General features: G+C 54.1%; 9 protein-coding genes across 9 annotated transcripts; 5 read left to right on the top strand and 4 right to left on the bottom strand.

Annotated features, from left to right (window-relative positions):
* Positions 1-1,460: 1,460 nt before the first annotated feature.
* On the bottom strand, positions 1,461-3,158 carry BDY24DRAFT_381539 (uncharacterized protein). Its single transcript, XM_076639363.1, has one exon. The coding sequence runs from the start codon at positions 2,840-2,842 to the stop codon at positions 1,514-1,516; it is 1,329 nt and encodes a 442-aa protein (XP_076498732.1). The 5' UTR covers positions 2,843-3,158; the 3' UTR covers positions 1,461-1,513.
* Positions 3,159-4,170: 1,012 nt separating this feature from the next.
* On the top strand, positions 4,171-6,741 carry DED81 (asparagine--tRNA ligase DED81; the record flags this gene model as incomplete). The annotated part of the gene is made up of 10 exons (XM_076637306.1): positions 4,171-4,311; positions 4,348-4,548; positions 4,644-4,790; positions 4,891-5,070; positions 5,216-5,538; positions 5,663-5,744; positions 5,844-6,126; positions 6,232-6,397; positions 6,471-6,531; positions 6,658-6,741. Coding segments are annotated over 10 exons (1,668 nt in total), but the record flags the coding sequence as incomplete, so codon positions are not given.
* Positions 6,742-7,061: 320 nt separating this feature from the next.
* Positions 7,062-8,238, bottom strand: BDY24DRAFT_381534 (uncharacterized protein). Its single transcript, XM_076639362.1, has 3 exons — positions 7,969-8,238; positions 7,231-7,895; positions 7,062-7,119 (listed from the first exon to the last, which is right to left on the bottom strand). The coding sequence occupies exons 1-2, from the start codon at positions 8,197-8,199 to the stop codon at positions 7,416-7,418; spliced, it is 711 nt and encodes a 236-aa protein (XP_076498730.1). The 5' UTR covers positions 8,200-8,238; the 3' UTR covers positions 7,062-7,119; positions 7,231-7,415.
* BDY24DRAFT_381529 (uncharacterized protein) lies at positions 8,233-11,266 on the top strand. Its single transcript, XM_076639361.1, has 12 exons — positions 8,233-8,619; positions 8,686-9,014; positions 9,086-9,108; positions 9,184-9,239; positions 9,364-9,722; positions 9,784-9,829; positions 9,892-10,097; positions 10,168-10,405; positions 10,480-10,591; positions 10,678-10,811; positions 10,896-11,023; positions 11,108-11,266. The coding sequence occupies exons 1-12, from the start codon at positions 8,352-8,354 to the stop codon at positions 11,165-11,167; spliced, it is 1,959 nt and encodes a 652-aa protein (XP_076498729.1). The 5' UTR covers positions 8,233-8,351; the 3' UTR covers positions 11,168-11,266.
* On the bottom strand, positions 11,254-12,901 carry ARO7 (chorismate mutase ARO7). The gene is made up of 6 exons (XM_076639360.1): positions 12,868-12,901; positions 12,702-12,788; positions 12,406-12,537; positions 11,999-12,256; positions 11,609-11,889; positions 11,254-11,468 (listed from the first exon to the last, which is right to left on the bottom strand). Exons 1-6 carry the CDS (start codon positions 12,872-12,874, stop codon positions 11,388-11,390), a joined length of 846 nt encoding a protein of 281 aa, XP_076498728.1. The 5' UTR covers positions 12,875-12,901; the 3' UTR covers positions 11,254-11,387.
* A 931-nt stretch (positions 12,902-13,832) lies between these two features.
* BDY24DRAFT_337798 (right-handed parallel beta-helix repeat-containing protein) lies at positions 13,833-15,662 on the bottom strand (the record flags this gene model as incomplete). The annotated part of the gene is made up of 6 exons (XM_076637299.1): positions 13,833-14,036; positions 14,120-14,190; positions 14,301-14,796; positions 14,870-14,992; positions 15,092-15,332; positions 15,400-15,662. 6 exons carry the CDS (start codon positions 15,660-15,662, stop codon positions 13,833-13,835), a joined length of 1,398 nt encoding a protein of 465 aa, XP_076498727.1.
* Positions 15,663-15,969: 307 nt separating this feature from the next.
* BET4 (Rab geranylgeranyltransferase BET4) lies at positions 15,970-17,841 on the top strand. Its single transcript, XM_076639359.1, has 7 exons — positions 15,970-16,066; positions 16,131-16,241; positions 16,325-16,452; positions 16,571-16,875; positions 16,992-17,192; positions 17,293-17,376; positions 17,501-17,841. Exons 1-7 carry the CDS (start codon positions 16,064-16,066, stop codon positions 17,767-17,769), a joined length of 1,101 nt encoding a protein of 366 aa, XP_076498726.1. The 5' UTR covers positions 15,970-16,063; the 3' UTR covers positions 17,770-17,841.
* Positions 17,842-18,002: 161 nt separating this feature from the next.
* DGK1 (diacylglycerol kinase) lies at positions 18,003-20,335 on the top strand. The gene is made up of 7 exons (XM_076639358.1): positions 18,003-18,394; positions 18,778-18,907; positions 19,208-19,253; positions 19,325-19,337; positions 19,411-19,488; positions 19,562-19,867; positions 19,933-20,335. The coding sequence occupies exons 1-7, from the start codon at positions 18,049-18,051 to the stop codon at positions 20,022-20,024; spliced, it is 1,011 nt and encodes a 336-aa protein (XP_076498725.1). The 5' UTR covers positions 18,003-18,048; the 3' UTR covers positions 20,025-20,335.
* Positions 20,336-20,734: 399 nt separating this feature from the next.
* BDY24DRAFT_381513 (PLC-like phosphodiesterase) lies at positions 20,735-23,232 on the top strand. The gene is made up of 10 exons (XM_076639357.1): positions 20,735-20,879; positions 20,968-20,987; positions 21,126-21,188; positions 21,330-21,441; positions 21,569-21,641; positions 21,729-21,817; positions 21,913-22,161; positions 22,248-22,427; positions 22,503-22,521; positions 22,605-23,232. Exons 1-10 carry the CDS (start codon positions 20,839-20,841, stop codon positions 22,818-22,820), a joined length of 1,062 nt encoding a protein of 353 aa, XP_076498724.1. The 5' UTR covers positions 20,735-20,838; the 3' UTR covers positions 22,821-23,232.
* The last annotated feature ends 3 nt before the right edge of the window (positions 23,233-23,235 follow it).

The raw sequence follows: 23,235 nt of genomic DNA, 5'->3' as shown, positions 1-23,235 counted from the left end.
GCAGAGGGAGGGAGAGACGCCGTTGAGCTTCCGCCTTGCGAATGCGAGTAAAGAAGAGGCGAAAGTGTCGTCCGGTCTCGATGAGGATGTCTGTCTTCCTTCGGCGAGAAAAGAGAAAGCTTGGGCGAAGAATCAGAGCCTGAGGGGGAGAGATGGACGTTCTTTGTCGAAAGAGCGAAGCTCAACTTCCCTCCTTCTCCTCAAACCATCAAGACCTCTTCGACCTCTTTTATATCTCGCCTCGAAAGAACTCTGTCCCACTCTCCACTCTATCTTCTACTCTCCAACCGTTCCCTCGCGTCCCTCTCGAAATCAAGGGCCACATCCTCTCCTTCTGCGACCCTCCCTCGCTCTTCTCGACCTCCCTCGTCTCCCTCGCCTTCCTCGAACTCTCCTCCCCGATTCTCTACCAGGACGCCGTTATCAAAGGCTACTAACAGCTCACTCTTCTTCTCTTATCCCCGAAGTGGGTATGTGCACCACTCTCGCTGACCTCGAGCTTCAGACTCGCTTGATCTGCGTCATTTCTTGGTGGACGATCTTCGAGGAAGGGCTTGAGGGAGAGGATGATCCGTTGGAAGCCGGAGGGTGAGAAGAGGTTGGGAATGATCGGTGAGGTGACGGTTGTAGTGGAGACGGGAGAGCAGAAGTTGGAAGTCTTGGAAGGACTGCAGGGAGCGAGCGTGCTGCCGAGAACGAAGGTCGTCGTTCGCGTCTGAGTGAGTCTCCTCGTTCTTCTTCTTTTTCTCCTTCCTCGCTCCTCCCAACGCCGCTGACTCTAACCTCGTTCTTTTCTCCTGATTCCGTACGTACTTCCAGTCCGTCTCCTCCCTCTCAAATTGTCGTCGCCAACGAACAGGAGGGACACTCGTCGTCGAGAGGAGGAAAGGGAGGACGCCACGCGACTGGATTTCGATTTGCCTTTTCTGCTTTATAATTCTAGCTTTACACTGTCGCAGTTTCTTCTCTTGATCAGTCTACACTTAACCAAACCCGCCACAACAACGCAAACATCCCTCTCATTTCTCTCTCTTCCTCATCCTCTTTGTTGTTCTCTCTCGACGACTCGACGCGTCTTCCCTGTTCGCCTCCTCTCTCTACTTCCACCTCAGTCCCTTAGATTTAATTGCGTCGTACACTTCCATAACGAACCTCATGAACCTCTTTCGACTCTCATACACGGACTCGCTCGTTTTCGTTCTCGTTCTCGTTCTCTCGAAAACTCGGACGCGTGTCCTTCCCACTCCTCCTCTCTCTCTCTCCCCTCCTTCTTCTTCTCCGTCCAACAGAACTCCACAAAAATAAGATAAGAAAAAACAAACCGAAACAATCTACTAGCACAGCACACAGAACCCTTCCACGAAAACGAAAACAAATCCACCCCTTCCACCCAATACCGAAAAACGCAAATCCAAACCCCTCTCCCTCCTCTCCCTTCTGCCCTCTCCCTTCCCTCCCCTCCCCTCCCCCTCCTCCCCCGTCCTTTCTACCCCTCCTCTACGTACGCGATCGTCTAAAACGAATCATCATCATCCGCCCAACTCCTCCCACTGAGCGGAACCCCCCACGTCGCTGGGTCGTCGTCGTCCAGCACCACCGCCGCTTTCTCCTCCTCGACGCCGTTCTTCATCTCCACCTCCCGAACGACCTTCTTCGAAGGCTCCACCACCACCTTGGGTACGCTCACCCTCGGAGGAGCTGGAGCTGGAGCTGGAACCGAGCCTGAGCCTGAGATCGAGCTGCCGCCCCTCCTGTGCCCGTCCTTCCCGTTCTTCTTCCTCCCACCCGCACCGTTCCCGTTCCCGTTCGAACCCGCCACCGCCGCCAACGTCGCTTCCGAAGGCGGCAGATGAACCGCTACCTCCAACGGCGGCTCCGTCCTGACAGGAAGCGACGCCTGAGCAGCTTTGGCCTGCAACCCCCACGTCCCTCCTTCCGATTTGACTCTGGGAGGACGAGCGACGGGAGCGGGAGGAGGAGGTCCTGGGACGAGGGGGAGTGAAGTTTGGGTTGCTGGGGTGGAAGTGGAAGTGGGAGCGAGGTGAGGAGGGACGGGTTTCGTTGACGACGACGACGCGTGGACGGAAGGTGCTCCTCCTGCTGCTGCACCTCGAATGGACAACCCCCCCGCCCCCACCGCAGAAGAAGAAGAAGAAGAAGAAGCGGGTGCTACTGCTGCTACTGCTGGTGCTGGTGGTGGAGGAGCTCCCCACGATCCTCCTACCCTCTTTGCAGGAGCAGAAGGAGGAGCAGGGTTCCGAGGACCCGTCGGGATGGGTTTGTTGTTGAACGTCGAAGGTTCTGCGACGGGTTCGACGGGTTTGAGTCGGGAAGGAGGGAGTTTAACGATGATGAGAGGAGGGGAATCGATAGGTGAGGGGGCTGGGGATGAGATGAGATCGGATTGGGGAGAGGCAAACGAGGAGGAGGAGGTGGTGGTAGGTTGGGAGGTGAGAGGTTTGGGTTTGTTGGAGTTGGAGTTGGAAGTGTTGGAGGAAGTGGAAGAGTTGGAACGACCGTGTTGACCTCGTCTCTTCGGGACGGTGTTGTTGTTGTGGTTGTTGAACGAAGAGGGAGGAGGGCCGGCGCTCGTTTGAAGAGGAGGAGCAGATCCAACGGTTCCTGCTCCTGCCGCCGACGAAGAAGAAGTCCGACGATGCTGTTGAGGTTTCGAAGGAGGAGGAGCAGTGAAGCAGTGTTTAGCTGCGTTCCAGTCGGATTGGACGGTGTGAGCTTGGGAGGAGGACGAGGGAGCCTTGGTGGTTCGACGAGTTTTGGAGTAAGAAGCTGGGGAGGGAGGAGCTTTGTTCTGATTGTCTTCGTTGAGGGAATCGGTGACCATAGAGTGAGGAGCGTGAAGAGGAGCGGGAGGAGTGGAAGGACGAGTAGGAGGAGTTGAGGCGATGGAGTTGGTGTCGGGTTGAGGGGTCGTGCGGGAAGCCCAGGGTCTTCGAGGAGGAGGGGAGGAAGGGGTGGATGTAAATGGATCGAGGGGAGTTTGATGTTGTTGATGAGGAGCGGGATCGACGTTGGTTCTTGATGAGGATGAGGAGGAGGAGGAGGGAAGAGCGTCTCCTAGGGAGGAGAGGGACGGGAAGACGGCGGGAGGTGCTCTGAAGGAAGAAGGAGTTGACCTCGAGCTTCCTCCTCCTCCTCCTCCTCCTCGCTGCATCCCCTGATCCTTCAGCGCATCGTTCGCCCAAGATTCCAAACTCCTCCCACCCAACCCTGCTCCCAACTGAGGCGATCCTTCCCTCGCTGCTCTCTCTGCCACTCGAGGAGAACGAAACCGACCGACGTCCTCGAGCGGGGTGAAACCAGGTCGGATCTTGCGCTCTTTACGCTCCCTTCAAAGGTTCAAAACAAGCGCATACAACGTCAGTTCCTACTCGTAAAGGGTGGATCTAGCATTTGAGAGTTTGGACTGACGTTCCATCTGACCGGAGAGTCGTAGGAACTCGACGAGCGTGCGAGTCCGAGTCTTCGACGATTCCGGACGCGGATCGAGGGACGGGAGCTTCGAGCGCCATGATGAAGGGAGGAGGGAGGAGATAGAGTAAGTGGGATGGATAAGATGGGACGCTCAACGAGCGCTATAGATGAGTTGGATACGGGATGGGTGTTGGGGGAGGAACCGTCGTGAAGGAAGACACAGAGCTCGTCGGGTTTCCAACTTTGCCCTCTTTTTGGTTTGGTTTGGCGATTTCGTTCTCTTTTTGATCTCTCAACAACCATGTCTGAAGCTATCCTTACCAAATCCAAGGACGCAGTCCTCGACGCTCTTTCCAGTGCTACTCAAGCTATGGGAGTCTCTACGTCTACTGGTGAGTTTTTCCTCGTTCGAACGAAGAGAAGAGGAGGGAGGGAGGGAGGGCGGAGAAGGAGGTCGAGCTCAGACCTTGTCGAAAGATACCTTCTCCCCTCGATGAGCTTGAGCTCTTTTCGATCTTGGAGTTGATGAGGGCGAGAAGGGGTGGTTTAGAGTGTATGCTCTGAGAAGAAGAGCTGCCAGAGTGGACTGTTTGTTGGCTGTAGAGACGAGCGAAGTCGAGCTCTCGTCCGAGTCATCTCCTTCCTTCCCCTTCACTCTCCTCTCTCTGCTTTCTCCCTTTCTGACCTTTCCTTCCCTCCTCCTTCACCTTCTCTCTCTCTCTCCCAGGTCCTACGATTTACGTCGATGAATCCCTCGAGCTCGAGAAGACTACCTCCCCGGACGGAACGACCTCCTCCCCTTACGCTACTCCGACCCAAGCCATGCTCGTCCACGGTCCCGACGCCGTCTACCTCGTCAAGAAAGTCAAGGCTGCTCCCGTCGCTGGATCGACCGAACCCGTTCCTGAAACCAAGTACGAACCCATCTCGGGAGCTGGAACCAAGAAGGCAAAGAAGGCGTTCGACACAGAGAAGAAGAGGAAGGAGAAGCTCGAGGCTACGAGGGAGAAGACCGAGAAGGATGCGGAAGACGCGAGGGTGAGGGATCTGGCGAGGAGGGAGGAGGCGAGGAAGATTGTACTGGTGAAGGATGAGAGTTTGGGAGCTATTACTAGAGTGAGTGAGGAGGAGGAGAGGAAGGAAGGAAGGAAGGAGAGAGGAGAGAGAGCTCACCTTTTTCTTTTTTTGGTTTCTTCGTCGCTTTTCTTCAGACCAAGGTCAACGGAACCACCAAGCTTCGAGATTCTCGAGTCCAGATCTTTGGATGGGTTCATCGACTTCGTCAGCAGAAGGGTTTGACCTTCATCACCCTCCGAGACGGATCAGGTCTCCTTCAGGTCGTCCTCGGAGGTCAGCTCGTGAGTCTCCCTTTCCCTCTTTCCGTCTCTCGCACCTTTCAACACCCCTCAATCGAACACTTCACCTGACTCGCCCACTTTTATTCTTTTCCCCCCTCAGACCAAAACCCTCGACTCTCTCGACCTCAACCTCGAGGCCTCCATCGAGGTCGTCGGAACCGTCAAGATCCTCCCCGAGGGAGCTCACGCTCCCGGAGGACACGAGCTCATCGCCGACTACTGGAAGGTTATCGGAGCCGCTCCTGGAGGATCGGAGGCTATGTCCAACAGGATCACGCCCGTGAGTAGTCCCTTCTCGTTTTTTTCCCCTCCTCTCTCTCTCTCTCTCCTTCCTTCCTCGACTCGAAGCTCACCTCCCTCCCTCCCTCCCCTCCCCCTTCCTTCTTTCCTCTCCTTCTTTGCCTTCTCCCCCCCTCTCCTCTCAGGAATCCTCCCCCGACCTCATCGCCGACTCCCGCCACCTCGCCCTCCGAGGAGAAACCGCGTCCACCGTCCTCAAAGTCCGAGCTGCCGTTCTCGCCCAGTTCCGAAAAGCCTTCGCCGACAAAGAAGTCCTCGAGGTCACCCCTCCTTGCATGGTCCAGACCTCGGTCGAGGGAGGGTCGACGTTGTTCACGATCGACTACTACGGAGCCGAGGCGTACTTGACCCAGTCGAGTCAGCTGTATCTCGAGACGTGCCTGCCTAGCTTGGGAGACGTTTATACGATTCAGGAGAGTTTCAGGGCGGAGAACTCGCATACTAGGAGGTGAGTTTTCTTGCTTGGGATGAGGAGGTGGTGGGGATGGTAGGGAGGGGAGGGAGGGGAGAAGGAAGAGAGAGGAACGAGAAGGACTGACTCGTTTCTTTCTTTCTCCTTCGTCGCGTCCCAGACATCTCTCCGAGTTCACCCACCTCGAAGCCGAGCTCGCCTTCGTCAACTTCGATCAACTCATGGATCACATCGAGTCTATGGTTCGTTTCCCTCTTTCCCCTCCTCTCCATCCCCTCCTCCTCAAACTAACTCACCCTCTCCCTCTCCCTCCCTCGACGCGTCCCCCTTCAAAAAAAAAGATCTGCACCGTCATCGACTCCCTCCTCGACGACCCCGTCTCCTCCGCCGCCATCAAACTCCTCAACCCATCGTTCGAGAAACCCGCTCGACCGTTCCTCCGAATGGACTACAAGGCCGCCATCGCCTGGCTCGTCGAACACGGGATCGACACCGAGGACGAGGAGACCAAGGAGAAGCGACCTCACGTCGTTGGAGACGATATCGCGGAAGCGGCGGAGAGGAAGATGACGGATATCTTGGGAGTGCCGATGTTCATTACGGGGTTCCCGGCGGCGCAGAAGAGTGAGTGTTGTTTCTCGGGTTTCGAGGTTTGAGGAGGAGAGGGAGAAAAAGAGAGGGAGAGAGCTGACTCGTTTTGCGTTGCTTTCTCGCGTTGCCCCTTTTCAGGTTTCTACATGCTCAAAGTCGTCGGCGACGAGGAGTACACCGAGTCGTGCGATCTCCTCATGCCTGGAGTCGGAGAGATCGTCGGAGGATCGATGAGGATGACCGATACCGCTCAGCTCCTTCAAGGGTTCAAGGAGCACGGAATCAACCCTGCTCAGTACGAGTGGTGAGTTTCTCCCTCAATCTTGCTTTCGTTCCTCGAGGGAAATATGAGAGCTGATTGGCTTTGGGTGTTGCAGGTACATCGACCAGAGGAAGTACGGAACGTGCGATCACGGAGGGTACGGATTGGGAGTTGAGGTTCGTTTCGTTTCCCCTTCTCTTCTTCTTTCCCTCCCTCTCGTCTGTTCTCCCTTTCCTCTTCCTCCTTCCCGAAGCTGACCTCCTCTTCTCTCCTCTCCTCTCTTATTCTCTCCACGCTCACAGCGACTCCTCGCCTGGATGACCGCTCGATGGACCGTTCGAGAGTGCTCGCTGTACCCTCGATGGCCTGGACGTGCGAAGCCTTAGATAGGTTAGATTTTCTAGAGGGGAGAGGAGGAACGGCTTAGCTGGAAGGATGCGATGATGCTGAGGCTGATGCTTTGAGGTGGAGGCGTTTGGGAGGGGAAGAGAGAGAGAGAAAGAGAGGGCGACGCGTCGAGATTGACAGAGATCGTTCGTTTGAAAGCTGAAGCTGGGTGGAGTAGGTAAGGAGAGAAGGAAGACGCCAAGAGGCATGATGTATAGATCATCAAAGAAATAAACATCGAGAGTCCATGGGCTCAAAGGAGCCGTGAGAAAAAAGTACATAAACGTCAATACGACGGACGCGTCGAGGCATCGACCGACCCGAACTACCCCCCATCTCCGCCGCGAACGATCTCCTGCTAACAGCTTCCCGTCCTTCTGAAAGAGGGCGCGAAACGAGAAAAAGAGTTGATCTCAGCAAACGAGGGTCAGGCGAAAACCCAACGAGGAAAACAAACGGGCGAGGGAGAAAAAAAGAACAAAGCTCACCCTCAACCTCGAACAGTAACCTTCGTCCTCGCCAAGACAGACAACCCTCTCAACCCTTCCAATACCGAAGTACTCGCTCTCTCCGTCGCGACAATCACCTCAACCTCCTCGACCCTCTCGAGTCTCTTCTCCAACGCAGGTCTCCGGTACGTCGCGCAATCCGTCCCTCGAAGATCCTCGAGAAGTTAGCCGTACGCGGTCTGTCCCGTCTGAGGGAGAGAGAGATCGTAGACGAGCTTGATCTTGGGGTTCGTTTCGAGAGCGAGGAACGCTGCTCGAGCGAGCGTCCACTCGGGGAAGCAGTTTGTGAACTGAAGTCTTTGGAGACGATTCCAGTGCTCGACGGAGGAGAGGGAGATGGAGGACATATCGGCCACGTCGTACCGGTAGGCTCCGTATCCTTGGTAAGGCGTAACTGCGAACTCGAAGGAAGCTGGGTTGAAGAATCGGAGGAGGAACTCAAAGTGGGATTTGAATCTGTCCCAGGCGATGGGGTTCTCGACGACGACCTTGAGCTTGTCCAGAGGGAGGAGAGGAGTAGGTAAAGCGTGGATCCTGGGAGGTTGGTACATTTTGTAGACGTAGGAGGCGTCCGTGTTTTGATGGTAGCTGATCATTCGAACGAGGGAGAAGTGCTTCTGGATCTGAGGTTGAGGACGATCGCTCTGGGAGGAGAAGGCAAGGGGAGGGGTGAACAATCCTAGCTTCTAGTTCAATTTTCAGGGAAGAGAAACTTACCCTGACGCATAGGAGTCGAAAGAGATCCGAAGAGCCTCTGATAACGACGTCCTTGTAGAGGAAAGGGGAGGAGAGTTCGAGGAAGGCGAGGGAGACGAGGGAGGTCGAGAAGAGGGTGGCAGGAGCGCAGAACTTGAGGATGTGACCTTTGACCTCGGGAGGAAGGTAAGGGAGAGGCCGAGAGATCGAAGCCTTCTTGGATGTCCTTTTGGATGTCCTTTTGGATGGCATCGTGATGAAGTTGAAGGAAGGGTGGTTGTGAGGGTTGGGGGCTCTCCGGAGAGATCGTCGAAATAGCGAGCTGACCTCTGCTCTCCTTCCCTTCACTACGACAAGCTCAAATCCTTTATCTCCCACTTTCTTCCCTTGGTCGACAGACGATCATGTCTCGCTTCCGCTCTACCCTCAGCGATTCTCCGACTCCTCCAGAAGCTCTCTCGTTCGTCTCTGCAGGTCCGCAAACACCACCTTTGTCCTCCTCCCCCTCCTCCAGTCCTCTCGCTCCTCCTCCTCCTCCTCCGCCAGAACCGAATCACTCTACTACATCAACTCCTCCGATCGAGGCTGGGATTCTGGAGGATTCGAACGCTCCCGTTCCTACCCTTCGGGAGAAGGAGGGCGCTGGTCAGTCGAGGAAGGGCTCTCTGAATGGTGAGCCCAACCTCAAACACTCTCCTCCCTCCAAGAGGTCCTCATCCCTCTGTCCTTCTTCTTCAGATCCCTTCCCCAAGTTCCATAGTGCCGTCGCCCGTCTCTCAGCCCTCCATCGAGTCTCTGGAGCTTCCAACAAGACGACGGACGCCGCCTACGACTGGGGATCGAGCGGAATGGGAGCTGAGCCGGGTCTAGATCCTCAAAAAGCTACCCTAGACGACATGAAGGGTCCGACGAAGGTGCAGGTTGTCGACTGGAGTGCGGATAAGGTCATTCAGAGGAGGTTCGAGGATGGGGAGGATTTCTTGAGGTGGTTCAATCAGGAGGAGAGGAAGGATTGGGTGAAGGCTCGATGGATCAACATTGATGGTCTCAATTGGGAGGTTGCGAAAGTGAGCAGTATGTTTTCTTCCAGTAAAGGTATATGGGTATGGATACTGACTCGTTCTGGTCTGAACTGAAGGCAATCGCGTTAAGATTCGAGCTGTGAGTCCCTCCTTCGTTTCGCGTCGCGTCCTCGTTCTTTCTCTCATCTAACTCTACTCTCGTGTCGTTTTCTAGTCACCCATTGGCTCTCGAAGATGCTCTCAAAGTAGCAGCTCACTCTCATTCCAAAGGTACGCTGAGATTCTTCCTCGTCGATTCATTTTTTTGAAGTCAGTTCACGTCGTCTGTCCTCTGTTCGGATCTGATCTCGTCTCCCCTCTCCTCTTCTCCTCGTTCCCTCCTTTCCATCAACAGTCGACTGGTATCCTACTCAACTCTTCACTCGCGTCCTCATTCACTCCCTCTCCCCACCCGTCTCCAGCCATGGCCTCAAACCTCGTCACTCCTCTGGACCCTTCCATACCCTTTTGAAGGCTCTTGGGATGAACCGAACCTCTCGACACGCCCGAGATGTCCTTGCTGGAGACCTGGAGAACGCAGGAACATTCCTGTCGAAGTCGAAGAAGAGCACGGACGAGGGAAGCGTCGGGCTGGTTCTGACGGACGACGACAGCGACGACTCGTCGGACGAGGGAGAGAAGGCTAGGGACAAGAGGCTGGAGGAACAGTTGGCAGCTCGAGCCGTGGTAGAGTCGTTGACGGAGAAGTTCAAGGTTCGTATGAACTCGTTCATTTTGCCGTTCTTCGCTTTCTGACCGCGTCTTCTCGCTTTAGGTTCCAGTCGACAAGCAACAACTTTCGACTTTCCTTCTTCCTTCTGGTCAGGATCGTCCCTTTTTTCCATTCTCTAAAGCAATGTCTGACGCAGCACTACTGCTTTAGGTACCATCATCTCCTTCTTCACTCGTTCTGGCGAGAGCCTCACCTCCTCGATCTTCCAACGTCTCGACACGCCTGGCACTCTTCTACGTTCGACGGAGGATTGTTCGATGCTGCTCCAAGCTCTCCTCGACGTCGTGGTAGACGAGGTTCTCGAGCTTACTGAAGAGTTTAGGAGAGAGCTGGACGTTCTCGAAGGAAGGGCGCTCGTGAGTTCCGTCTCTGACTTCTCCCCTCGACGCGTCTGACCTTTTCGCCTTCTCTTCGCTCTCTTCGCAGGTCAACCCGGATACGACGGCCGTTCGACATCTCCATGTCCTTTCCGGTCAACTCCTCATGCTCAAACGGACTCTCACTCCTCTCCAGGGCATGATGGTATCTCTCCGTCACGACGACGAGAAGAGGACGACGGTGGCTCGTCGCTCTGCCTCTACCAGCTCGGGCTCGACCATTCCCGAAGGAGAACACCCTGGATTCCTCTCCTCTTCAGCAAAACTCTACCTCTCGGACGTCAACGGTACATTCACTCTCGTATCTTCTCCCATCAAACGAGATCTACGACTGACTCGATGAAACCTCCTCAATTTCCAGACCACATCGACTCCGTTCTCACCTCTCTCTCCCTCTTCAGCAAAATCGCCGATTCGATCGTCGACTTCATCTTCAACAGTCTCTCCTTCGCTTCGAACGAGTCGATGAAATGGTGCGTCCGAGGAGGAGCAGAGACCGGAAGAGGAGAGGATGCCGACCACGAACGAGCTGACCTTTTCTCGCCCCTTCTCTTCCCAGGTTGACGATGTTCTCTATCGTCTTCCTTCCCCTCTCCTTCCTGGTTGGTTATTACGGGATGAACTTTTCTGTTTTCCCTGACATTGGATTGTTCCCAGAAGGAACTGATCCCTACGGTCCCAATCCACAAGGAGGTTCGTCGCCCTCTCGATCTGTGTCGCCCTCTCCCTTTTCCTCGATCTCGCCTTCTCACTTCGTCTTCTGTTCCTCTCACGCAGGTCTCTCCTACTTCTGGACAATCACCGGCCCTGTCATCGCTGTCCTCGTCGGTCTTCTGTTCGTAATGAACTTCGGAAGCTGGGTTATCGGGGTCGGAAGGCGTCTTCTTCATCGAGCGGAACGACATGTTCGTCGCTCGCTTCCTTTCTCTTTCTCTTCTTCCCCATGGTCCCTTCTGATACACTCTGTTCGTCTTTCCTGTCTCTCACAGAAACATCGCAAGATCATTCGAGCCGTTCGGAAGACGAGGAGAAAGCAGAAAATGGCCTGAGCGTTCCTTCCCGCCTTTCTTGATTTTCGATTTGTTCTCCCACCACTGTTGTTATCCACTGCCTCGTCTTCAGCTACCTTCAACTACTTGCGATGCAACGAATCATAATCTGCAGCAACAGCGGAATGGACAAGGAGAGTCTAGGTAGAGGGAAACAGGAGGAGGTACAAGGGAGCGACAATGCGAACGAAGAGAGAGAAAAGAGAAGGGCCGGTTTCTATTATTCTTTGGGAGTAGGGGCCATCCACGAGTCGATCTGTTCTTGAGGTACTCCGTCCAACCGAGTGAGAAGGTAGTCGACCTGCGAAAAGAGACAAACAACGGCAGCAAAGGCGGACGAGACGCGAAGGTCAGCTCTCTCGATCCTCGTCCTCTCTTCCTTCTCTTCGAAGCGATCTCGTTCCACAACGACGCCGGAGAGTAGAAGAAGCAGCAACTCACCTCAACAACCTTCGTCAAAGGGATCACCCACTTCTCGTACAACTTGACGACCTCGTCGACATCGATCTTCCCAGGTCCTCTCTCGGAATCGACGATCGGGTGGCCCATGCTGTCGAGATCCTGACCGTAGAGCCTAGCCTTGTTGGCGAGACGGACGAGAAGAGCCGCTTCGACTGCTGGTTTGGTGATGAGACCGAGGAGGGATTCGGGGTGAGGGTTGAGGATGTGAGGAACGAAAGCGCCTGGGCTGGAGAGGAACTTGGATTCCGAAACGAACATGCCTGCGAGTTTGCGAAAGCGAAAGCGATCCGATGAATGAGTAGCTGAATGATGGGATAAGGTACCTTCGAGGTGTAGAGAAGAGAAGAGGGGAGGGAGAGGCGAGCTCACCGAAATGGATCCTCCTCGAGATGGCCTGCAAGACCTCGACGTCCCTCGTCGCCGCGCTCCCGTAGTTTCCGTCGTCAGCAATCATAGTCTTGGTGATGGCTGGTACGACCTCTTCGACGTAGAACTTCTTGATTTGATCGTTGACGTTGATGGCGTGTTTGTGGAGGAGGGAAGGGTAGGTTTGAGGGCCGAGGACGGGGAGAGGGAGAGGCGAGGTGAAGGGGTATTCGTCGGGCGAGGAGTACCGACGAGCTTTGGCTGCAGAGGAACGAAAGGTGAGCGGCCAGAATCAGCATGTAAGAAAGTAGAGAGGAAGGCAGGAGAGCGGCGAGGGGTCGAGACATAGAGGGAAGGAGGACGACGAGAGGTGAGCTCAGGGCTGAAGGAGAGATGACTCGAGGACTGACCATGGAAAGTTTCGATCTCCCTCAAGAACCAGTCAAGCCATGTTCCTTCGAATCCTTTATCCTTGAGCTCCTCGAAGCCTCCAGGAGTGTACATGATCTGATTCTTGGCGAACTGAGCTCGCTCGATGAGGTCTGAGAGGGAGAGAGGGAAGGAGAGGAAGGGAAGGGAAAGAGGTGAGCTTCAACTCTTCTTTCTCGAGCTGCTTCTCACTCTCTACAGCACACAGCGAGTTGTATTTGTCTCCAGGTGCAGTCAAGAGTTAATCCTCCGCGATAAAGAAGGACTGAAGACGTACGGAAGATGATAGTGTCCTCCAGTCGGTTGAGAGTCGACCTGATCTTATCCAGAGAGAGCAGGGACTCTGTCGATTCTCCTGTCGTGACTTTGGAAGCGAACGAAAAGTTTGGGAGTTGATAAGTTGAACGTTCAAGGACTAAGGTCATAAGAGGAGATGGACGTACAGTTCATCTCTGTGAAAGGGACGGGTGGGCGGGGTGAGGGTTTGGGAGGAAGACGGCTGAGAGCGTCGAAACGGCTTCTCAGCCCCCTCCTCTTATCTAAAGGACCGATTGCTACCGACTTCGCAGGCCTGCTTTCGAGAAAATCGTCCTATTCATACTCTATACATACATGAATAATCTGGAGTAAGATCGACGGCAGCACTAGCAGCAAAATTAAGCTCGTCCCTCCCTCCCTCTCGTCGAGATGAAATATGTCCTCCTCCCCTCCTCAGATCGTCTTGATATCCTTCCTCGCCCCACCAAAGCCAAGGAATCCACCTCTCCTCCTAAACAACAACCACCAAACTCCCACCACCACTCCCTGCAAGCAAGCCAAGATCACCAAAGTCCCAAACGTCGACCTCCCTCGACCTGCCGCTGCTGCCAGCCTCGATCGTTTTAGGATTTCTCGTGCTAAGCGAAGAGATTGGTCGGATAGAGGACCTGGCGGAGGTGGGGAGAGAGGTGCTCGAGCCTTTTGTTTTGTTGGAGGGGGAGGAGGAGGAAGAGGAGCGCTGTTCTTGACGATGGAGAGGACTTCGGTGAGGACGTCGGTTTCGCGGTTCTGTCGAGAAGAAGATCAAGAATACGGAGGGTACGAGAAAAATGAAACAGAGGGAAAGAAGTCAGTTCGGAGGTAGGAAGAGATGTGCAGATGAAGAAGAAGACGGTGTGACGCGTCGACAGGAAGAAAAGGACGGACTTCGAAATGATCCATGTTGTTTCCTAACGACTTGAGCTCGGTTCTCAGTCCATCGATGGTTAGCCGGAGATGGCGTCGTTCCGATTCGAGGTTGGCTACACGAGTCGAGAGACCAGAGAGAGCGGACCTGGCGCAAACGAAAACGAACGAGAGGACGCGATGAGCAAATCGCCTCGAGAACGAAGCGAGAGCGGAGAAGCAACGATAGGAAGAGGGATTGAACTCACATGATCATCCCAGAATCCAACTCGTTCGACGTCTTCCCCGAGATGGCCTTCTCCCAGACATCCTTCATCGTCTCAAGCGCGTCGACCTGATCCTGCACCCCTTCGAGAGCTTCCATGATCCGTTGTTTCGAGTGATCGAAGATGTCGTTGATGACCGAATTTTGAGGAGTGAGTTCGGGTTCTTCGTAGACCGGTTCGGGCTGCAAGAGTCGAAGAGGAAACGAAGAGAAAAAGGTCAGCAGGAGGAGAGCGAACGCGGAGAGGACCGAAAAGAAGCACACACTTCTGGTTCGGGAATAGGTTCTGAAGGCTTGAAGATGTCGTCGGTGTCGGATTCGGGCTCGATGCAGACGACTGGGGTCGAGAAGGGGAGGGAAAGAAGAGGACGCGTGTCAGTTTCAGTCGCGTCTTCGCTCTTCCTTCTCCTTCCTTGGAAGTGACCCGACAAGAAACGAACGACGTACCATACTGAACGGATCCGTCCACAAAATCCGCCTGGAATTCCCCGTCCGAACTCGTAGCATTGTAGAGGAAAGCCATGGGTGGACTGTTCTCGACGGGTTCCGTTGGACACCTCCCTCCCCTCAATCCCGAATGCCTCGCCGTACTGACGTTATCCACCACCGTAAAGTTCTTCACTCCAGCAGCAACTACTCCGTAACCCATCCAGTACCCTCTGAGAACGTTGTCCGACACCTTCCCGTCCGAAAGAACCGTTTCGAGATCGTCCGACCAAACGGGAGGACCGATTCCGATTCCAACTCTGATGAGACCTCCTAAGGCGTCGATGATGTTGTGGGAGACGACAGTGGAGAGGTAGGAGCCCTCGAAGGGTCCGTAATCGACGAGGAGGATACCTCCCATTTGAGAACGAGAACGAGCGACGACTTTGTTGTACGACACGTTGGATCCTGGAGAACCGTAGATGACGACGGCTGCGTCGGAAGTATCGGTGAACGTCTGATAGGGCAGGAGAGAGAACAGTTCAATGGTTGAAAGGTAGGTGAAGTAGAGGAGAAAAAAAAAGACTCACGTTGTGAGAAACTGAACTGTCGCGACAACTCAAGCTCACTCCGTCTCCGAGAGGTCGACCCAACGGACTGGCTTCAGGATCCGGTCCATCGTACTCCTCCACCCACTCCTCTCCAGCAGGTCCCTACAATCCATCCGAGAACCGAAAACAATCAGCTTCTCAAACTCGATGAGCTTCGACCGACGCGACAAGAGCGAGGAAGTAAGGAGGAGTCGAGCTCACGATGTCGTTCCATTCAACCTTCGCTCCCGTACACTGCAAGTTATCTCCCTCCCTGATATGAACAGCAGCCCATCCTCGAGGGTCTTGCAACACACATCTTTCCACTCTCTGACCCTCGTTGTTCCCCAAGATAACGAGAGGGCCCCCCTTGTCGTCCGGCGTCGCTCGACCCAACGATGTCCGAGAGCCATCGATTTGGACGTTGAGAAGAGCTACTCGAGCGCAACGACGGCAGTCTCCCCTGTAGAATCAGAATCAATAGCTTGTTAGCTTCAACTACATGCGAGAATCCTAGATGAGGGACGTACTGAACGGCTGTGATAGCGTCTCCCGTACAGACGAGCTTAGCTCTCGTCTCGTCCTGAGGGTATCCCTCTGTGCTGAGCTCCTGATCCTTGGCCGTGAAGAAGATGGGTCCTGTGAGATGTAGAACGGCTGAGGGGCATAGCTGAACTCTCGTTGATGGACCACCTGTGAGCGAAAAGGAAAGAACAAAGACGGGAAGGAAGAAGAAACGGAGAGGGAGGAAGGGAAGGAGGTCAAGCTCGTCCTCCAAACTCAATCTGAACATCCTGCTGTTTCTCGAGACAAAGGAGAGCTCTTACCTTCGCTGAAGAGCGTGTTGATAGTCAGCTCATTTCCTTCTGATAGGCACGGTATCCGAGGTTGTTCTATTGGTGGTACGAGTACATCTGGGATGGCTCCGTTGACGCGAGGGAGGAGGAGGAGGAGGGGAAGGACGAGCGCGTTGAGGAGGACGGTCCCGCTCAGGGAGGTCGGCTTCATCCAAGAATCAAAAGGGAATCCGAGGAGAGAGGGGGAAAGGAGGAGAGCGTGGTGGGAAGAGACAGGGGTATAAAGTCGAGTTGCTGGAGGATGAGCGTTTGCAGGGAGGAGGGAAGGGAACTTGAGTTTCGATTGAGCTCAATCGACGACTGCGAGTTGACCTCAAACCATCACACAGCAACAAACATGGTGAGCTTGAATTAGCAGGAGATTGTAGGGAAAGGTGCTGACTACACTTCGGTATCGAATCCAGCACGGAATTCGTAGATCCAAGGTCACTTCAGAGTCGCTCGAAGCTCGAAGGCAGAAAGAGGTCTCGAAGATCACAGACTACCGAACGACCGTGGACGAACTGCTAGACCGAGTAAGCTCTTTATATCCTCAGACTTGTATCTCTTACTTCTTAACGTCCAACTAACCTCGCTTCCACTGCTCTGATCGCTCTAGAAATGCGCTGAGACGTACGACCAAGCTTCCTTCGACCTCACGACCAAAGCTCTCCATCTCAACCCAGAACTCTATACAGCTTGGAACTTCAGACGAACCATCTTCTTGGAACACATCTTCCCTCAGTCGTACGTCTCCGTTCAAATTTCGGTTTTGGACGTCTTGCTGCAACAAGAGGGGCGGAAGGGAAGAACGAACGAAGCTCACCTCGACCTCTCCTTCCTTCCCTTTCTCCCTCTCTCTCAGCTCGCCCGAAACGATCCACTCCCTCCTCCTCAACGACCTCAACCTCACGACCCTCTTCCTCAAATCGCTACCGAAAGTGTACTGGATCTGGACTCATCGAAGTTGGTGCTTGGACAACATTCCTCCTGGGCCGAGGCAGCTCGTCGACTTGAGCTCGAGCTCGACGACGAAGGAGGAAGCAGTTGGGGCCGAGGAGAAGAAGGAAGAGGTAGTAGAGGAGAAGGATGATGGTACCTGGAGAAGAGAAGCATGGGAGCGAGAGTTGAAGCTGGTTGAGAAGATGTTGGCTGTTGATGCGAGGAACTGTGAGTTTATTCATTTCTTCCCTCCGCATTCCCGTCTCTACTTCCTCGTTCAATATGGCCGTACTCCCTTCCCATTCTCGATCTAATACGCTTTCTTTTTCCCATCCTGTCGACAGTCCACGCCTGGGATTACCGTCGGATCGTCCTCACCTCCCTTCGCCGCACCTCTTCCTCCGTCCCTCACTCACGCGACTCCGAACTCGCTTACACCAAGAAGAAGATCGAAGCGAACTTTTCCAACTTCTCGGCCTGGCATCAACGTGGGAAGGTTCTCGGAGAGGGAGAGTTTGTGGGTGGGGAGGAGGAGATGAAGAGAGGTGCGGGATCATCCACCTTTCTTACTCGACGCGTCGGCTCCCCGAAGGCTGACTTGATTTCACTTCGGCTCTGCTCTTTTGGACTTGGCTGGTACATCAGAGTTCGACCTGGTATCTCAAGCTCTCTGGACGGATCCTTCCGATCAATCAGCGTGGCTGTATCATCGTTTCTTAATCTCGAAGAGTGAGCTCAACTTTCGTCTCGAACGCAACCTTCCTTTCGTCCGTCTCTCGAGACTTTCTCCCCTGTGATCACCATTTCTCAACTAAATCGACACCCTTCCGTCCTCCTTTAACTCTTCTACCAGCCAACAACTCTCCTCCCATCATCCACCGAGAAATCCTCACGCTCAAAGAACTCCTCGACCTCGAACCAGGAGCTAAATGGCCTCTCGACACCCTCGTCCACTACTCGATGCTTCTTCTCAACGCTAGCGAACCCCCATCTGCTGAAGACAAGGAGGTCTTGGTAGGAGAGATCAAGAGTTGGCTGAAGTCGCTGGAGGAGGTCGATCCAGGGAGGATAGAGAGGTATCGAGATCTCTGGAGGCGAGTTGAGGAGGGAAGGAAGGACTGAGGGGACCTCTGTTAGCTCTGAGTGATGACTTTGATGACCCTTGCTTGCACAGCGTGAAAGAAAGAGGAAGGGAACGAAGGGAAAGAACGGAACCGAGAAAGAGGTCGACAAGGTTCCGATTTTGACGCGTCGAAGAAGCAAGTCGTTCGGTTTTCCTCTCCTTCCTCGGACTCTTGTTCCAGTTCAAAGTCCAGGAAGACCTTGCCTTCTCTAATTACATTACCTTGATTCCCATCCTTTCAGGCCCTCTCCAATTCTACTCCAGAAAAAACACCACACATGCCAACGCGACCTTTTCGCACGGACCTTTACCTCAGCCTCCCCCTCTTTCTTTCCTCTCTTCTTGCATCGAACCACCATCCTCTCCCTCCCTTCCTTTCCCTTCGCCTTCTCTCTCCCTCTCTCAAGATGTCCACCACTCGTCGAACAACACGCCTGAACGGCTCAGCAGCAGCTCCCTTCGTCCCTTCAACCCAAACCAACGGCCACGCTAATGGCTCTTCCTCTCCTTCGGGCTCGTCGACAAACGAGGTCCGAACGAAGGGCAAAGCGACCGTGGATGGAAAGAAGAAAACCTTCTGGGAGGAGTACGAGGTGCCCAGGAAAGCTCTGCATGCTAGCATAGGTGAGTTTCGCTACATCTTCGAGGCTGAGATTGGAGAGAAGGAAGACGAGGAGGGAGGAGGAAGGAGCGAGGAGGAAGAGGAGCTGCTGGTCTTGTGCGTGCGAGTTTGGGATGAGATCCAGCCGAGACGCACATTTAGCCTGCTCGGGTCTGCTAGGCATCTTCCCTTGAGCCCTTGCGTATCTCTTGAGACTTGCTGCGAGCTCGAGAGTGGTGCTTCAGGAGGAGGAAGGGAGCTGTTTGGCCCTCGAGCGAGCTCTCTCTTTTTTGCCCTCTCCTTCCTTCGACTCCTCAGCACTCGTTTCGGACGTCATCTTCTCCTTCTCTTGTCCATCTTGTCTACTTTCGCACCCGATGCTGACCATCTCTTCTTCTCTTCTCAGGCTTCGTCGTTCTTGCTCTCAACAAGCTTGATCCTCCGACACTCAAACCTCTCATTATCTTTCTGAGCGTCGGGCTCGTCGCATGTCTCTCGGTCGATGCTCTGCGGTTGAACGTTCCTGCGTGTGAGAAGTGAGTACTCAGGGCTACTACGTGGCCGTTGAATGGGAGATGGAGGTTGGGTTGGTCGCGGTGAGGAAGGTTGGGCAAGGAGAAAGGGAAGGAAGGAGGGTGACGTCGCGCTCCTAGAAGGAAGTCGAAGAGCTCGTTTTCGATGCAGCTCTTGAGCTTCCACCATCATTTGGGAGTCGTCCGGAAGGGTCTGGATCGAACGAAAGAGGTGGGAAGTGGGATGAAAGGCATTGGGGTTGTTTGCTGGGAGAGAAAGGACGTGAGCTCGAGCTGACCTTTGCCCTTCCTTCCCCTCCTCAGGCTGTTCGAGAGAGCCATGGGCCCAATGATGAGGGACGAAGAGAAGGTGAGCTGCTCCAACTCCACTGCTCTAATGTAAGAGCTGTAAGCTGATCCATTCCTCACTCGCCGTTGTAGACAAAAATCAACGGTCCGTCGAGCTCGACTCTTCCACTTCTTCCCTCCGACGCGTCGACTGAGCTCTTCGTTTCCGTGCTTTCTAGGAATCAACTGGTACCTCATGGGAGTGATCTTCGTTCTCTCGTTCTACCCTCGAGACGTCGCAGTCCTCTCCATCCTCAGTACGTTTCTTCTCGTCTCCCTCGTTCGCGTCCCTCCTTTGCTGACTTTTGACCTCCTTCCCTCCTGCGTCAGTCCTCTCCTGGGCCGACACCGCTGCTTCCTCTTTCGGACGACTTTGCTCCGCCTTCCGATACAACCCTCGACTGCCTCGTCGAGTCTTCTTCGGGCTCATCCCTTTCTCGTCGTCGAAATCCCTCGCTGGCTTCCTCGCCGCATGGGCGACCGGATTCGTCGTTGCCGTCGGTTACTACGGTGGAGGACCTGGAGGAGGAGTGAGCAGAGGAGGGCACGTCGATTGGAGAGTGCTGGAGTGGAAGAGGGGTGTTTTCGTGACGGGACAGATGGTCGGCATGGTCGCTGCTGTGACGGAAGCTCTCGGTGAGTGCGCTCTGTTCTCTTCTTTCGTTTCGGTACCCAAAGCTTACTTTCACTTCTCTTCGCAGACGTCGGATCTCTGGACGATAACCTCACCCTCCCTATCGTCAGCGGAGGACTCGTCTGGGCCTTCCTCGCCTTCTCGTCGAGCTACCTCTAAATCCTCAAACTCGATCCGACCTTCGACCTTCCACCCTTCCTTTCCTCGATCGCCCTCCCGTCTGCATCTCACTCTCAGGAACTCCAGTCCCTATTACTACCTACCTATTTAGACACGCTTCTGCTCTCTCTCTCTCTTTCTCTCACTCAAGTCTTCACGATACCAGGGAGCTCGATCCCCCACGAACCAAACGGTTTCTCTTTCCTACTTCTCTCGCTCTTTTTTCTTCCCGCCTTATGCAATGGTGGGTAATTCCTTTGCTTTTTTTTTGGCTTCTCTTTGGGGATCGTCGATTAGATCTGTTCAACTCAGGCCGGTGTAGAAGTGAGAAGAATCAAAGACGGGAGAGTTGACGCCTCCAGCGCGACGCGTCCTCCTCTCGCCGTCTTCCTACAGTCCGGAGTCCGAAGAGCGAACAGGTTTATTTAGAGTGCTCGTCTTTCGATTCCGTCGAGGCAGGTAGGAACCTCGACCTTCGGAAGCGAGTCAAAGATCTTCCGGAAGGGCGGAGTAGGACGCGTTCAGGGGTCGTGAATCGAACTGCCAGAATCGGCCCAGGAACGTTGAGAAATCCTTCTAGGGCGAGCTCAAGGTCAGCAGCTCAGATGCGATAGTTTGAAAGCGGGAAAAGGGCTCGAGAGAGTTCAGCCCTAAATAAAAAGAACGAACGTTTAACAGAAGAGGAAGGGAGGGAACGTGTTTGACCTCAACCGCATCCCTTCGACCTTCCGAGGGCCTTGGTTTCGCTCTCAGCCCTCCCACCACCACCCACCAACCCTCTCATCCCCACCTCAACAACACTCTTTTCCAAATCATGACGACCGTCAAGCCTTTCCCTCAAGTTTGGGGTCACAGATGAGTCTTCTCTCCTCTGCTTCCACCTCGATTCACCCAGCTCACACCTCTCCTTCTCCCCGTTTGTTTTGGTTTGGCTGTCTCTTACGGGTGCTTCAGCTGAGTTTCGTGAGTTCCTAGGCCTCCCTCGTGCTCTCTATTTTCTTTCATCTGCTCCAAAATCTCTATCGCCTGAAGATTCTACTACTCCCTGAAGGCCGTCCGACTGACCTTCGATTGTTCGGTTGTTCCTTCCCTTTCGTTTAGCGGAGAACACCATGAAATCTTTCGTCGCGGCCATCAAGGAGGGATCTCACGGCATAGAAAGTGGTGAGTTCTGACCTTCTAGCATCTTCGTCGTGGACTCGTTTGTCCTTGGGAACAAATTTGAGCGAGCAAAAGAGCGGAGGAAAGGGAGTCCCTCTCCAATCGAGTCAAGCTGACGTTCGATCCCCTCTTCCCTTTCTTTAGACGTTCACCTCACGAAAGACGGTCGAATCCTTCTCTTCCATGATCAACGACTCGACAGAACTTCAACTGGAACTGGGCTTATCGGGCAGCAGAATTGGACGGGAGGCATGGAGTGAGTCCTGTTGAACAAAAACGTCCAGGCGTCATGGCAGAGGGACGAGGGACGGGGCAAGCTGGAGAAGGGAGAGACCGAGAGAGCTCGAAAGCTGAACTTTTTCTCACCTCTTCGTCTCAACCAGGCACGTTCGAACAAAACAAGCTCCCATACAACCTATTCCTCTTTTCGAAGAGATGTTGGATCTCATGATGAAGGTCAGTTCAGTTCAAAAGAGGGTCGAGGGTTATTTCGGAGGTCGTGAAACGAAGGCTGATCTCTGTTTCTTCTCATCGTCTTTCTAGGAAGGAAACGAGCACGTCAAGTTCAACATCGACATCAAGGTCACCTCCGAGCCCAACAAGATCTTCCCCGTGATGGCTGAGATCATCGAGTGAGTCCCAATTCAAGAAAGACGCGCCGCCCTCCCGTCGCTCTCCCTTCTTCCTCATCCTGACTCCCTCGGACCTTCGTCTTCCTTCTTCCCAGCCGGTACCCATCCGCTCTGAAATCTCGTCTCATTCTCGGTCTCTGGCATCCCTCCTTCATTCTCCCTTCCCTCGTTCACCTCCCAAGTCCCATCCTTCGATACCACATCGGCGCGTCCATATCTTTCGCTCGAACCCACTTCTGGAACTACTGCGACGGTTTCTCGATGCTCTTCGACTGCTTGGTGGATAGGAGAGGTCAGAAGTTCAGGGAGGATTGTTTCGCTGCTGGGAAGGCGCTGGGAGTCTGGTGAGTCTCGTTCCTCTTTTTCGACGACGAGACGACCTTCGAAGAAGTGAGAGCTGACCTTGACTTGTATCTCTTTCGCTTCTCAGGACCGTCAACGACCCTAAGGAGATGGTTATGGCTGCCGAGTGGGGGATCACCGCTATTCTCACCGACAAACCGCTCGTCTCTCTCGACTTGAAGACGCGTCTCGCCACGCCCGAAGCTCGACTCAAGACGTTCCGGGAACTCGGTCTCAACACTTGGCTGTTCTCTTGGTCGAACTGGAAGTCAGTCACTTCGTTCACCCTGTCGCACCTCACCTCGCAAGCCTACAAACGCTGACTTCGTTCTTTCCTTCTTAGATACTACTCGATTGTCCACGTTCGTCCTCGTTTTGGCCTTCTCTTTCCTCACCGTCCCTCTCCTCGAACTGACTTTCGATCTTTTCGTCTTGTTCCATCTAGAACTTCCGAGCCAAAGAAGAACTCGACGAGCTCATCCGAGACGGAGGGCCGTTCGAAGACGTCGCTCCTCTCCCTCCTCCCGAAGCCCTCGTCGCCTTCCTCGAACAACTCGCTCGAGAGAACAAGAAGGCTCAGGCTTCCGTCTCCCTCGTTCCTGATATCAAGGAGAGGGTCGAGGAGTCGATGATGATCAGGGCCGCTGGAGTTCGGGCTTGATTTTTTTTTTATTATCTTTTTTGCTCTCCCTTCATTTCGTTCGTTTCGTCTTCGTCTTTCCTTTGTTCAGTTCCCAGTTCCATCTCGCTCACCAGTTTCATTCTTTGCCTTCATGATTTTCATTCGTACCTTCCTTTTGTAATCCTCGAGCCTGCCTGCTCTTCTTCCCTTTTGCTTTCGTTCGTTCTCGACGCCATGGACCCGACTCGTTTCCCTTTCTCTCCTTACCTCTCTGCACCACCATCGTATACGCCTGCCACCCTAGATACATCAACATATCTCTTTCCTTCTTTTTCTCCCTCCCTGCCACTACCTACGTACTTCTACATCGCATTTTGTTCCCGTGCTCTCGTCGTAAACTCTCCGTCGCGTCGCAAGATGGCGAACGTCGAACGTTCTTTTCGCTTTCTCCGTT

This window comes from Mrakia frigida, assembly GCF_051309035.1.
Source record: "Mrakia frigida strain ATCC 22029 unplaced genomic scaffold BDY24scaffold_7, whole genome shotgun sequence".
Classification (NCBI taxonomy): Eukaryota; Fungi; Basidiomycota; class Tremellomycetes; order Cystofilobasidiales; family Mrakiaceae; genus Mrakia; species Mrakia frigida.
Note: the sequence above shows the minus strand (reverse complement) of the source record. Positions and strands in the feature narration are given on the sequence as shown.